At 45.1% G+C, this 14,839-nt stretch overlaps 1 protein-coding gene across 3 annotated transcripts in view; it reads left to right on the top strand.

Annotated features, from left to right (window-relative positions):
• LOC126194725 (collagen alpha-1(IX) chain-like) overlaps positions 1-14,839 on the top strand; it is a 419,736-nt gene that overhangs the window by 107,102 nt on the left and 297,795 nt on the right. For 2 of the 3 annotated variants that reach the window (XM_049932976.1, XM_049932975.1), the window contains exon 2: positions 11,728-11,802. The exons of the other annotated variant lie outside the window; for it this stretch is intronic. In XM_049932976.1, the coding sequence (XP_049788933.1) occupies positions 11,728-11,802 (75 nt within the window). The remainder of the gene's footprint in view (positions 1-11,727; positions 11,803-14,839) is intronic. 3 annotated transcript variants of the gene reach the window in all.

Genomic DNA, 14,839 nt, shown 5'->3' with positions numbered 1-14,839 from the left:
ACAAGACATCCGTTCAAGTTGATATTTGTTTCCTTTACTCAGATTTTTTTACAGAAGGCTAGCAGCCCTCTGACCGAACACGCTGAGCTACAGTGCCGGCGACCACTCAGCTACCGGGGGCGGAAGCCTTGTATAACCTGTTGCAAATCTACGTTGTTCTCGCTGCTTTGTCGAAGTGTACAGCTGCCGAACACAGCCAACTGCTGTTTGAAGTTAAAGAGAGACGTCTATCAGTATTGTTACATTTTTGTGAATATACGAGGGTGAGTCAAATGAGAACCTTAAATTTGCAATGACAAATCGAAATTTCGCGCCGTTATCCTGTAAGTTGGTAAGCGTGCTACAAACAGCGCGCAGAATGGCCGGTAGGTGGTAGCATAGTGCAGATGCACACATACCGTCGCAGTATCAGTACAAACATGGCCGCCCCACTTGCGACTTGCAACAGTGAAGAACAGCGTTCTGTTATTCAGCTTTTGCGTAGTGAAGGTGTGAAACCCATTGAAGTTCATCGACGAATGAAGGTTCAGTACGGTGATGCATGTTTGTCCCAGCAGCAAGTCTACGAATGGAGTAGGAAGTTCGCAAATGGTGTGACTTCAGTGGAAGATGCTCCTCGTCCAGGTCAGGCACAACGAGTTGTGACTCCACAGAGCACTGCAGCAGTTGAAGCCATAGTGGAGGAAAAACCGACGAGTGATACTGAATAACATTGCAGCATGTTTACAGATTAGTCATGGGTCAGCACACCACATTGTGCATGATGTGCTCCAGTTTCACAAAGTGTCTGCAAGATGGATGCCACGGCAGCTGACTCCTGAAATGAGAGAACGACGTGTTGATGCTTGTGAAGAACTTTTTCGGCGTTTTGAACGAGAAGGTGATGGCTTCCTTGCAACAATCGTTACTGGGGACGAAACCTGGGTTCACTTCCATCAACTGGAAACGAAGAGAGCGAGAAAGGAATGGCGCCATTCCTCGTCACCAAAACCAAAGAAGTTTCGAACAGAACCATCAGCAGGAAAGGTTATGCTGACTCTCTTTTGCGACGAAAAAGGCGTAATTTTGGAGACCACTGTCACCAGTGCATCATACACAGATCTCCTAAAAAATCATCTGCGGCCTGCGATCAAATCAACGTGGATTGCTGTCAGCAGGTGTCCTTTTGCAACATGACAATCCAAGGCCCCACACTGCCCGTACAACAGTTGCAACAATCACAGACCTGCATTTTGAGTGTCTTCCTCATCCACCATACTCACCAGACCATGCCCCAAGTGATTTTCATATGTTTGGACCACTCAAAGACGCAATGGGAGGAAAGAAATTCCGTTCCGATGAAGAGGTACGCCACACGGTACCTGGTTGCGCGGACTACCAAAAGAATACACTCCTGGAAATGGAAAAAAGAACACATTGACACCGGTGTGTCAGACCCACCATACTTGCTCCGGACACTGCGAGAGGGCTGTACAAGCAATGATCACACGCACGGCACAGCGGACACACCAGGAACCGCGGTGTTGGCCGTCGAATGGCGCTAGCTGCGCAGCATTTGTGCACCGCCGCCGTCAGTGTCAGCCAGTTTGCCGTGGCATACGGAGCTCCATCGCAGTCTTTAACACTGGTAGCATGCCGCGACAGCGTGGACGTGAACCGTATGTGCAGTTGACGGACTTTGAGCGAGGGCGTATAGTGGGCATGCGGGAGGCCGGGTGGACGTACCGCCTAATTGCTCAACACGTGGGGCGTGAGGTCTCCACAGTACATCGATGTTGTCGCCAGTGGTCGGCGGAAGGTGCACGTGCCCGTCGACCTGGGACCGGACCGCAGCGACGCACGGATGCACGCCAAGACAGTAGGATCCTACGCAGTGCCGTAGGGGACCGCACCGCCACTTCCCAGCAAATTAGGGACACTGTTGCTCCTGGGGTATCGGCGAGGACCATTCGCAACCGTCTCCATGAAGCTGGGCTACGGTCCCGCACACCGTTAGGCCGTCTTCCGCTCACGCCCCAACATCGTGCAGCCCGCCTCCAGTGGTGTCGCGACAGGCGTGAATGGAGGGACGAATGGAGACGTGTCGTCTTCAGCGATGAGAGTCGCTTCTGCCTTGGTGCCAATGATGGTCGTATGCGTGTTTGGCGCCGTGCAGGTGAGCGCCACAATCAGGACTGCATACGACCGAGGCACACAGGGCCAACACCCGGCATCATGGTGTGGGGAGCGATCTCCTACACTGGCCGTACACCACTGGTGATCGTCGAGGGGACACTGAATAGTGCACGGTACATCCAAACCGTCATCGAACCCATCGTTCTACCATTCCTAGACCGGCAAGGGAACTTGCTGTTCCAACAGGACAATGCACGTCCGCATGTATCCCGTGCCACCCAACGTGCTCTAGAAGGTGTAAGTCAACTACCCTGGCCAGCAAGATCTCCGGATCTGTCCCCCATTGAGCATGTTTGGGACTGGATGAAGCGTCGTCTCACGCGGTCTGCACGTCCAGCACGAACGCTGGTCCAACTGAGGCGCCAGGTGGAAATGGCATGGCAAGCCGTTCCACAGGACTACATCCAGCATCTCTACGATCGTCTCCATGGGAGAATAGCAGCCTGCATTGCTGCGAAAGGTGGATATACACTGTACTAGTGCCGACATTGTGCATGCTCTGTTGCCTGTGTCTATGTGCCTGTGGTTCTGTCAGTGTGATCATGTGATGTATCTGACCCCAGGAATGTGTCAATAAAGTTTCCCCTTCCTGGGACAATGAATTCACGGTGTTCTTATTTCAATTTCCAGGAGTGTATTTTTCTAAAGGAAAGGATTTCAGATCGATTCCGTATTTCTGGATTTCCGGAAGGCTTTTGACACTATACCACACAAGCGGCTCGTATTGAAATTGCTTGCTTATGGAATATCGTCTCAGTTATGTGACTGGATTTGTGATATCCCGTCAGAGAGGTCACAGTTCGTAGTAATTGACGGGAAGTCATCGAGTAAAACAGAAGTATTTCTGGCGTTCCCCAAGGTAGTGTTATATGCCCTTTGCTGTTCCTTATCTATATAAACGATTTGGGAGACAATCTGAGCGGCCGTCTTCGGTTGTTTGCAAATGACGCTGTCGTTTATCGACTAATAAAGTCATCAGATGATCAAAACAAACTGCAAAATGATTTAGAAAAAATATCTGAATGGTGCGAAAAGTGGCAGTTACCCCTGAAAAAACGAAAAGTGTGAGGTCATCCACATGAGTGCTAAAAGGAACTCATTAAACGTCGGTTACATGACAAATCAGTCTAATCTAAAAGCCGTAAATTGAACTAAATACCTAGGTATTGCAATGACGAACAACTTAAAGTGGAAGGAACACTTAGAAAATGGTGTGGGGAAGGCCAACCAAAGACTGCGTTTTATTGGCTGGACACTTAGAAAATGTAACAGACCTTCTAAGGAGACTACCTACACTACGCTTGTCCGTCCTCTTTTAGAATACTGCTGCGCGTGTGGGATCCTTACCAGATAGGACTGACGGAGTACATCGAAGATGTTCAAAGAAAGTCAGCACGTTTTATATTATCGCGAAATATGGGAGACAGTGTCACAGAAATGATACAATATTTAGGCTGGAAATCGTTAAAAGAAAGGCGTTTTTCGTTGCGAAGGAATCTTCTCACGAAATTCCAATCACCAACTTTCTCCTCCGAATGTGAAAATATTTTGTTGACACCGACCTACATAGGGAGGAACGATCTCCACGATAAAATAAGGTAAATCAGAGCTCGTACGGAAAGATATAGGTGTTCATTCTTTCCGCGCGCTATACTAGAGTGGAATAATAGAGAATTGTGAAGGTGGTTCGATGAACCCTCTGCCAGGCCCTTGAATGTGATTTTCAGAGTATCCATGCCGATGTAGATGTAGATGAATTTATGCACTTTGTAAGTGCTGGAGGACTTGCATTCAGCGTGGGGGAGATTATGTTGAAAAGTGATACAGCTTTGTACCACTTCTGCACAATAAAAATATTTAAAAAAGTATTTAAGGTTTTCATTTGAGACACCCTCGTATTTGCTACCCCGCCACTGCCTCGCACCTTTGTCAAGGGGGCTCAATCTGATTTACCTGTCTTTTGGGAAACCAAGTGCTCTTTTATTCGCCATGTGTCTTATGCTGTAGCTGCACTATCTGACATCTGACACCCCTGGTTTTCCAGATTTCTCTATCAATTTATCCTAGTGCAGATTAGATCTTAATATAACCTACATGACAGAAACGGCAGAAAAGCATCTCCACCTCCAAATATACGAGGGACACTCCAAAAGAAATGCACACTACTTTTGTAAAAATACAGTTTTCATTCTGCATTTGTGAAAGTTTTACAGTGTGTAGATACATCCCTCCCGCTTGTTTTAAAACTTAGTTCAACCTGTTCCCGTGAGTGACGCCGTCACAGCATGTCTTCAAGATGGCTGCTACACTTGACGCTCGTCAGAAGCAACGTGCTGTCATAGAATTCCTGTCCTGTGAAAACGAGACAATGGGAAACATCCACAAGAGGTTGAAAACGGTGTATGGAGATGCTGCTGTCGATCGCAGTACAGTTAGTCGGTGGGCAAGCAGGTTACGAGATGAGAGCGGGCACGGCAATATTGAGGATTGTCCTCGCAGCGGCAGGCCTCGTACTGCACACACTCCAGACAAAGTGTAGAGAGTTAACGAATTGGTGACTGCTGACAGACGCATCACAGTGAACGAATTGTCACACTACGTTGGGATAGGGGAAAGAAGTGTTTGCAGAATACTGAAAGTGTTGGCGTTAAAAAAGGTTTGTCTACGTGGAACAAGGTTTGAAGATGATGACTCCCTTGTGCACGCTGCCAAACAGTGGCTCCAACAGGTTGGTCCAGAATTTTACCGTTCGGGTGTACAGACACTGGTTCAATACGGCATAAGGTAGTTGAGAGGGATGGAAATAATGTGGAGAAATGAAAATTTTGTTCCTAAAGGATGTATCTACACACTGTAAAACTTTCAAACATGTGGAATTAAAGATGGGTTTAAAAAAAATAGTTTGCATTTCTTTTGGAGTGACCCTCGTAACACCGAGCATGACACCTGACTTTTAACTAGTGCAATCATCTTTCTTGGCGTGGGAAGGCACATGCGCCTTTGGAGATGACCGGACGATGTGTATAACGTAGTGGCTCCTGCCCGTCACGAAACTTTTTACGCTGCCAAGTAATTGCGACGACGTCGTCGCCTGAGGGTGACTCACAGCGACCGAGTGGCTATTGAGCTTTAACAGTAATACCGTACGTCACTTGCAGTGGCCGTGGCCAGTACGGACTCGGGCCGGGATGACGCAGCGAGGTCCAGCGGCAGCTGCGGATGCAAAGCGGGCGTGCGCGCGATGTGCGCGCAGACAGCCAGATAACCAGATAACGGGTCACGGACCTGAGTTCCGCGGGGCGCCGCGCAGCTGGCGCTTAAATGCGACGATGACGCCGGCTCTGATGTCAACGAGTGAATCAAAGTGGGACGGGGCATCGGCCGCCCGCGCCGCGACACCGCCGTGGCGTGGCGCCCTCCTGATGCCGAGGCTGCGCGCCGCCGACACAGCGGGTGCCGCCGTTGACACGCTCGAGGGTAGCCGCACGACGCCTTTCCACCAAGTTTAGCAAAAGACCTTCTCCAGATGCTCCTCATCTCTTCTCCCTTCCTTTTATTCTAGTCTAGGAATTTAACCACGACTATCACCGTATTCGTGGATCTCACCAGAATAATTCGAGTACGATCTGGAACGAAACTGGCCAATAGCGGGACTGATGACCTCAGATGTTAAGTCCCATAGTGCTTAGAGCCATTTTGACCATTTTGGCCAATCGCTCGACAAAAGATCCGTAACTACAGACTGAAAATATATACATGTACGAAAGAACAGATACTATCTTCATATATATATAAGGCTCACCGGCCACTTAACCATCTTCTTCTGTGCGGATGCACAAACAGTGCCCGAACTCTTACGGGAATCGGCAGTAAATCCGAGAGCAATGAGTATGATGGGCAGGAGCACTACGAATATAGTGCGGGACAATAAGTTGCGAATGTGGGTCTCACGGGGGGCGTGCCAGAGATAAGTCCCTGCAGTCGCACTATCCTCTGTGTCCTCGGGGGCTCAGATGGATAGAGCGTCTGCCATGTAAGCAGGAGATCCTGGGTTCGGGTCCTGGTCGGGGCACACATTTTTAACTGTCCCCATTGACTTATATCAACGGCTGTATGCAGCTAAGGGTATTCACTTCATTGTAATTTCATACAGACTGAAAGTTACATAGGTCACACCAGTATTCAAGAAAGACAATGGGAGTAAGCCACTAAATTACAGGCCCATATCAGTAACGTCGATATGCAGCGGGATTTTGGGACATCAGTTGTGTTCAAACATCTTAATTACCTCGAAGAGAACAGACTATTGACGCACAGTCAACACGGTATTAGAAAACGTTCTTGTGAAACATAACAAGCTCTGCTATCGACAGGGAATTTCAAATTGATTTCCAGAAGGGATTTGTCGTGCGGTAGCGTTCTCGCTTCCCACGCCCGGGTTCCCGGGTTCGATTCCCGGCGGGGTCAGGGATTTTCTCTGCCTCGTGATGGCTGGGTGTTGTGTGCTGTCCTTAGGTTAGTTAGGTTTAAGTAGTTCTAAGTTCTAGGGGACTTATGACCACAGCAGTTGAGTCCCATAGTGCTCAGAGCCATTTGAACCATTTGAACCAGAAGGGATTTGACACTGTACCTCACAAGCGGCTTGTAATAAAAAAGCGTGCTTACGGAATACCGTCTCATTTACGCGGCAGGATTAGTGATTCCCTGTCAGAGAGGCCGCAGTTCGTAGTAACTGACGGAAAGTCATCGAGTAAAACAGAACTGATTTTCGGTGTTCACGAAGGTAGTGTTATAGATCCCTAGCTGCTCCTTATCTACAGAGTGTTTCACAATTAATGTTACACGCTTCTAGAGGCCGTAGATGGGACTTAGTAGATAATGTTTTACACAGGAACCCATGTCCAGAAATGTCATCCAACGACGCTACAGGGAGTGATTCCGTGATGATGTTACAAACTTTCTGAGATGACGGAGTAGGATTAATGTATCAGTTTGAGATAAGGGTCCCTCTACCGGAAGCGAGCGAGTCGAAAGTTGCAAGAGGAAACCTTCCTGATGCCTCTAACAGTGGAATATATGCACTGGTACCGTTGTGCAGATGGTAGGATAACTTTCAGGGTGATTCACGAAGATATGCAAATATTTTAACATGTTATTCGACAAGTAAAACGAAAGAAAGAAGTTCATATAAACACAGGTCCGCAAATGTTTGGTTACGGAGTTAAGGCTAATAAAAGATTTTGCCTGAAATTTAGCAACTTCGCTAATATGAAGCCATCGCAAAACTGTACGAGGTTAAAGTAAAGCACGATTTCCATTTATTTTGTTGTTATTGATCTGGTGAAACTAATAAAACATGACCCAGACATGTATCTGCCATAGATTTCCAGAACATCCAGAGAAGCAAAGAAGTAATTTCGTAAAATTTTTCAAATGTTCAAATATGTGGGAATTTCTAAGGGACCAAACTGCTGAGGTCTTCGGTCCCTAGACTTACACACTACTTGAACCAACTTAAACTAGCTTACCCTAAGAACAATACACACACCCAGGACACACACAGGACTCTGATCTTCGGCGGGAGGGGCCGTGCCATCCGTGACATGGCGCCTCTAACCGTGCGGCCATTCCGCTCGACTAAAATTTTTGATTTGTTAACTACTTGGCCCAATTTGTTTCTTAAATTCCAGACAATTGCAAAAAGTTTTCAACAGAAGTTGGAGAGAATTTACTTTTGGTAAAATGGTGGTAATAACGTTAACTGAAATTGTATGAATGTGTCAGATAATCTTCCTTTAATAATCCCATAACGCACGTAAGTTCACGTTAAACCGGAAAAAACGAAGTTCAGAGTTAAGGAAGTTGTACAGTGTACGTATAATTTCACATGGATATCATTAAAACAAAGGTTTTCGTTGCGGTGGAATCTTCTCTCTAAATTTCAAGCACCAGCTTTCTCCTCCGAATGCGAAAATCTTTTTTGACGGCAACATACATAGGAAGAAACGATCATCATAATAAAATAATAAAAATCAGAGCTCGCACAGAAAGATACAGGTGTTCGTTTTTCCGCTGTTCGAGAGTGGAAAAATAGAGAATAATTGTGAAGGTGATTTGATGAAGCCTCTGCCAGACACTTAGGTGTGATTTGCAGAGTAGCCATGTAGATGTAGATAGGTTCATATGTATATCTGGAAGTAGGATGCTGCTTTCTTTTCGTATTTTGGCCGTTGGCTCACTTCCACAGCCTGGTCGCTAACATTTGGTATTGCAGTGAGGCTTGCTTGACACAAAGTATCCAGTTTGAATCCTGGCGGAGGAGACAATAGTCGTCAGAGTTTCGTCGCAGGTAAGAGTTACTAATTTACAGTTTCAGTGTTTTACCTTGAACTATTTATAAAAGGAGGAGAGAAAATTATTAATATATTTTGAATGTTAATAATAACGGTGAAACACTGAATGCAGTAGCTTCTGGGATGTAGGTCATTTGTAAATAAAGCAACTAACAAATAAATAAATAAAAATTTATGACCAGTTCCTAGTCACTAAACTGGCCACCGATATCCTGCAGTGTCTGATGAAATGGGGACATGTAATGCTGTTGATGACATTCTGTTCGTCGAAACAGATCGCTAAACTCAGCTGCGACCGTGGTGCTTTTCGATAGGTCTGCTCAGATACCTGCAGGATTCTTCTAACATCTATCTCTAACGACAGTACAAAGTACTTACTATTGCCATAATCTAGCCCTTACGGACAATTCAGTGTTAGCCAGTGGCAACTGCATCGCTGATCTCACTCAAGTAACCCAATAGTTGGCATCACCAAGAATAAATCGCTGGCAGTATTGGAAACTGAAGCCTGTTCCTCCACTTGGCAGTCATGCACACTGACCACTCAGCTACAGAGGCGAAAGTCATTAATTAATACCACAGATATATTCCAACACAACCGATAACTTCCTACATAGTTCCTAATCATATTTTTTTCGTATGTAACTTTACATACAACTTGATACTTAATTCCCTAAAGGGTTTTTGCCACTGCTGAAAAGGTCGTTATGATAACTGGACACTTTCTGTTCAAAACTTCTTATTTATTAGCGCGTTTCGAGGTCAACCCATCATTAGAACACCAAAAAGAAAAGTCTTCATACAAAGTATGGAATCACATGTATCACCCATTAGCAGCAGTACTCAACTGACCAGTCTAAGCTGTGATGATGAAGTGCTGGGTCTGAAACGAGTCAATAAATTAGATTTTTTGACCAACAAGTGACCAGTTATTCTAGCGACCTATTCAACAGCCTTCACTTAAAGCCTCTACACAGACTGATCCCTACTGAACTCAACGCTACTTCCCAGATGCCATTTAAAGTCCTCCTCGGCCATCGCCACAACGCAGTAAAACAAAGATACTTTTCATGTGGACCATAAGCGGTGAACAAATATCGATAACATGCGAACAACTCCATTGGTTTTATTGTTGGATGCAGAAATGTTTATTTAAATTGCTCGGTTAATGTTGCTTTAAATTACATGAAGTCTCCGCTGAGGAAGCAAATAATATTTATACAGTAAATGCCTTAGTTGAGGTCAAGTTTTCAAGCAGAACCCTTAATTTGGAACTCCAATAGATTCTAAAGTTATTTTCTGGCATATAAGCCTCAAGCAAAGCAAATAAACAGTCTCACAATGGTTAACGTTCATGTTTAAATTAGCGACCCCACATAACTGACTGTATACGATGCTTTCGACGTAAGGATATCACGCACAATAAAACAGCGCGCTGTTGGAATTTTAAGCAAAAGATCTTTCCATTCAGAAAAATTCAGAGTTTCTGAGTTTTTGCTTATTTCCCAATGAAATACATCACCATAATCAGAATTGAGGGATAGTTCTTCATGGACTCACCGGAATATTGAGATTTATTTCTGTAGCGTTCGTTCATAACATAAAACAGGATTGACGCTGCTATACGAGTGATTGTACGACCTACATAGAATTCGATCGAAAGTATACAGATGCAAAGCCATGTGTGTTTTATACACGGTGATGTCACTGACGACTAACTCATGGAGAGCCTTGAACTGTTGTTCAAACACAATGATCTAGCACTGTGCAGTAACAGTGTCTGAGCGAACATTGCAAAGACCTTTTACGAACTAATGCTTTGTGGGATTTCATGATGCAAGTCTGCAGAAGAGTATGGATTTCGAGAACGTCTAGTTAACTACATATACAAAACCGTGTAGTGTCTGGTAATCGGAAATGAGCGTGTGGCGTCATTGGCCGGGAGGCCCCTTGCGGGGCAGGTCCGACCGCCTTGGTGCAGGTCTTATTACTTTCGACGCCACATTGGGCGGCCTGCGAGCCGGATGGGGACGAAATGATGATGAAAACAACACAATACCCAGTCCCTGAGCGGAGTAAATCTCCGACCCAGCCGGGAATCGAACCCGGGCTCGTAGCACGGCAATCCGTCACGCTGACCACTCCTCTATCGGGGCGGACTGTTGTGTCTGGTCATGTTCATCGTGTTAATATCAACATAGCGACCTCGCTACAGATTAATATGTACGAAATTTTACCTGCTCTCTTAATGACCACCACCAAATGCGTAAAATAATCCACTCTGCTCGCAGTCGCACACCATAGTCTATGAATCTGAGTGGGCACGGAGGTGATTCATGGTTTTTAGGCGGTTTTCCACATCCTACTAGGTGAATACCGGGCTGGTCCCCACGTCCCACCTCAGACGACTCGCAGACATTTGAAACACATTCACACTATTTCACGATTTACACTAGACGCAGACAGCTGGGGTACACTACTTCCGTCCCGGGGGGTATGGGGTGGCGGCAGGAAGGGAATCCGGCCACCCCTTAAAATTCACCATGCCAATTCCGTACTTAAACCTGCCGACCCTGCGCACAATGCGGGATAAAGGCAGTAGCAAAAGAAAGAAATAAAGGATGACTGTTGTACTCAGAATCAACACAATCCCTTTCTTGCAGTTTTCAGCACAGCAAAAATGAGATTTTCACAGCAAGTATTTTAATATTTTTTCCGCCTAAATAACTCAGTCAGCGCGGGTTCGATTCCCGGTATTGCCAGGGATTTTTTCCTTGCTGGGAGGATTGGTATGGCCAACTGGGGAGCTACTTGAGCGAGAAGTAGCGACTCCAGGTCACGACAACTGACAACGACCGGGAGAGCGGTGTGCTGCGCTACGCCATACCGCATCCAATGAGGCCATTGGTGGAGAATGACACGGTGTTCGATCGGTTCCGATGGTTCTTTCACGGTCTGTGGAATTAGTTAATGTTTGCGTTTTAGTGTTTCACCTAAAGCGTAATTGAGGCATTAGTTTTAGTCACAAAAGTTAAGAGTGGATGAATGCCGTAATATTCTGCTAACTACGGGGCAAACTTTGACTACAATTTCAAGCTGGTTGATCATTTACTGTATATCACCTGGCTGACTATTGACGCTCGCATTCATGCTTCTCTGTTGCAAAGCTAAAAGCGTACTTTTGTCGCGTGTGTTGTAGAGAGCGGAGCGTTCGGTCCATTGGGCGACGACGCAGACTTCACGTATGACTTTGACCTCAGTCCGGGCTTCACCGGTAGGACCCAACTCACTTCTAACTCTGCATGCTGCTGCCGCACTTGGCTGCTCTCTGGGGCTTAAGGGAACCGTTTAAGGACAAATAAGGTCGACTGAGAATTTCTCAAGCCACGTACTTACCTCTTCGGAAAAGTACTTCTATCGCATCACTTGTGCGGGAATTTTGAGATTCCATTCAGCATATGGTGACAGATAAAATGTCATGTCCTGAAACGTGCTGGAAAACGGGCCAGATAGGCAAAAGAATTGAGACAGAAAATGATAACCAAAGGATTTTATTTTCGGCAATATACGAACATAGCAAACGTCACAATGAAGCCCAGATAAAAAGAAAGCGTTTCAATTGCTTATCAGACTCGTGGCTGACTTAGTGTCAGGCTAAAAATCCAAAACTTGGAATATATAACCAGTTCGTCTACATAACTGTACAGCAGAAACCAATTAGCAATGAAAAGAACAGCAAGCTCTGCTGACCAATCTAAGTTAGTCGATTTTATTGAAAGTAAGTGTGGCCCAGTGAGGAACTATGTGTCAAACCACGAACCCAAAGATATGATGCTTAATCCTCAGTTGATCATTGAATTTTTTGTCACTTGCCACTTCTTCACTCCTGCCAAATGATTTGTTGATATGGAAAATACCAAGTGGCACCGAGGTACGGAGTCTATGGTAAACTGACTGGACGAGTCAGTTGAAATGCTGGAAATCAGTGGAATACCACCTCCAGTAGGACCATGCCAAAAGCGCGGTGATATTTGGACCAACATTTGGGTTGAGTGTTTAGTTGCTTACTACGAAGGATGACTGGGTTACCAACTGTAAGAGGTCAGCTTTGATGGAACCAGATCACAGCAATGGCTGTTACAAAAGTGGACCATTCTGAGCCAGATGTTGTCTAGGCTTTCGCCATTTCTCAGTGCAAAGTGTCGCGAGTGTACTGACAATCTCAGAATGATGGACAACGTAATATTTTGGGATGGCTACTTCATAATAGTCATCATCAACAACCATTATGTGTAGCATTTAGCACTGAGTACGATGGAATTTTGTGCAACGTCAAAACTCAACTAGTCACTTTTTTTAAAAAAACAAAATTAATAGTGTTCATTCCAACCTCGAAAGTAGAACGGGATGTTTAAGTTACGAACCAGTGGAGAATCAGAGACAGATGAGCTAGTAGGGTGGCGGAGTATTTGGAAATATTTAGGAAGGGTTTCCAGTTCCAGCGTATGTTTTCCAATCAAGGGAAACCTCCCGAAAACCTTGATCAGAACCGACGATGGGAACTATTTTTAATGTAATCCTAGAACAGTTGTTTCCAACAAAAAGTAGGAAATCGTATTTCGTCGATACGTGCAGGTATTTATTTATATGTAAACACAGCGAATGTCGATGACGTGCTCTAAACGTGAATTGTACCTAGGCTGTGAACACTCGCCCACGTAGTCCATTAGTAAACAAATGTGAATCACTCGATGTTCGCCTACGAGAAGGTCTGCTATGTTCTTACTCGGAGCCACAGAAACTTCCTAAGTTTCTGCGCCTGCAAGCCTTGTTTCAGTGTAAATATGGCTGATAGTACTCATTTACGCTACATTCTACTCAATCAAGGACGAGAGCTTATATTTCACGCACAAACTTTCTTCAGCCACATGTCAGAATCAGCGGCGGAGTGGTCAGCATACAGAGTTCCTTGGATTTGCCAAGTGTAAGGAACTAATTAATCTCGTGCCGGAGTGCAACTGTAATAGCATTAAATGCATGTTGTCCTGCTAAATTATATTCCCTATCTTCACCTTCCACGCGTAACCACCTGTCGTCCAGGAATAAGTTACTATGAGAATTACTGCAATGAAATACCCGACAAAACAAATCAGTTTGCGTGGTATAACAATTTATTTTTAGAAGTGTTCAGCTGATAAGTGCTACGGATGCAGTACTCTCAATGGAGTGTAACTGCTAGGATTCAACAAAAGGGAGCAGTGCGTTGTGATACTGTCACGAGGAAGTTTTCAGTGATCCAGGAAAATATTTGCTTTTTTATAATTCCAGTCACGACCACCCTTCTTTGAAATCATGTAAACGGAGTTGCAGCGTCGACATCTAGCGTGCTTGGATTGAGGCACTTTTCTTGCCGTTGCACCGCAGAATAACTATTTCTCTCTTCATGTGCGTATGTACGCATCAGTGGTGCTCCTTACACACCACAGTATTATTTGTTCAACGAAGCCGAAATGGCAAATGGTTTTTACTGCACCATCACATATAATAGCGTGATACTTCTTTTTAACGTTTCAATGAGATATTCTGAATAGTTGTTTTATATTATTTTCTGCTTTATATTCGTATAGTTAAAAGTCCGTTTGTAAATTAGGCTCTTTCTATGAGCTTATACGTCTCTAGGGCTGACAATGATAGTTATCGACCGAAATTAATAACCTGATTACAAATAAACATTGTGATCCAAGACTGGAGTTATAATAAAGCAAATATGTATCGTGTTTCTTGAACTGAGTTCCCGGATCGATGTAAGACCTGACACACGTATTCTTGGTCAAGTAAGTGACAGAAAGGACTACTAATAGTTTCGAGCTTAGGGACAGGTTCGCATATGCCAGTCAACGATTCGTATAGTGGATCTTAGTTGTCAACAACGAGCTACTGGTTCTGGTGTTGGTTCTGCCCAACATCTGCAGTGCGCACTAATCTCTTGATTCCGTCAGTTAACACTGAACGTTATGAAAAGCTTACTGAAAACAATTCGATACGTTCATTCAAATGGTTCAAATGGCTCTAAACACTATGGGACTTAACATCTGAGATCAACAGTCCCCTAGACTTAGAACTACTTAAACCTAACTAACCTAAGGACATCACACACATTCATACCCGAGGCAGTATTCGAAACTGCGACCGTAGCAGCAGCGCGGTTCCGGACTGAAGCGCCTAGAATCGCTCGGCCACAGCGGCCGGCCGACACGTTCATTCTAGAGAGACTATTCCAGCAAGGTGATACAGTACAAGGGACACCGCTT

The sequence above is a fragment of the Schistocerca nitens genome, chromosome 7 (genome assembly GCF_023898315.1).
Source record: "Schistocerca nitens isolate TAMUIC-IGC-003100 chromosome 7, iqSchNite1.1, whole genome shotgun sequence".
Taxonomy (NCBI): Eukaryota; Metazoa; Arthropoda; class Insecta; order Orthoptera; family Acrididae; genus Schistocerca; species Schistocerca nitens.
Note: the sequence above shows the minus strand (reverse complement) of the source record. Positions and strands in the feature narration are given on the sequence as shown.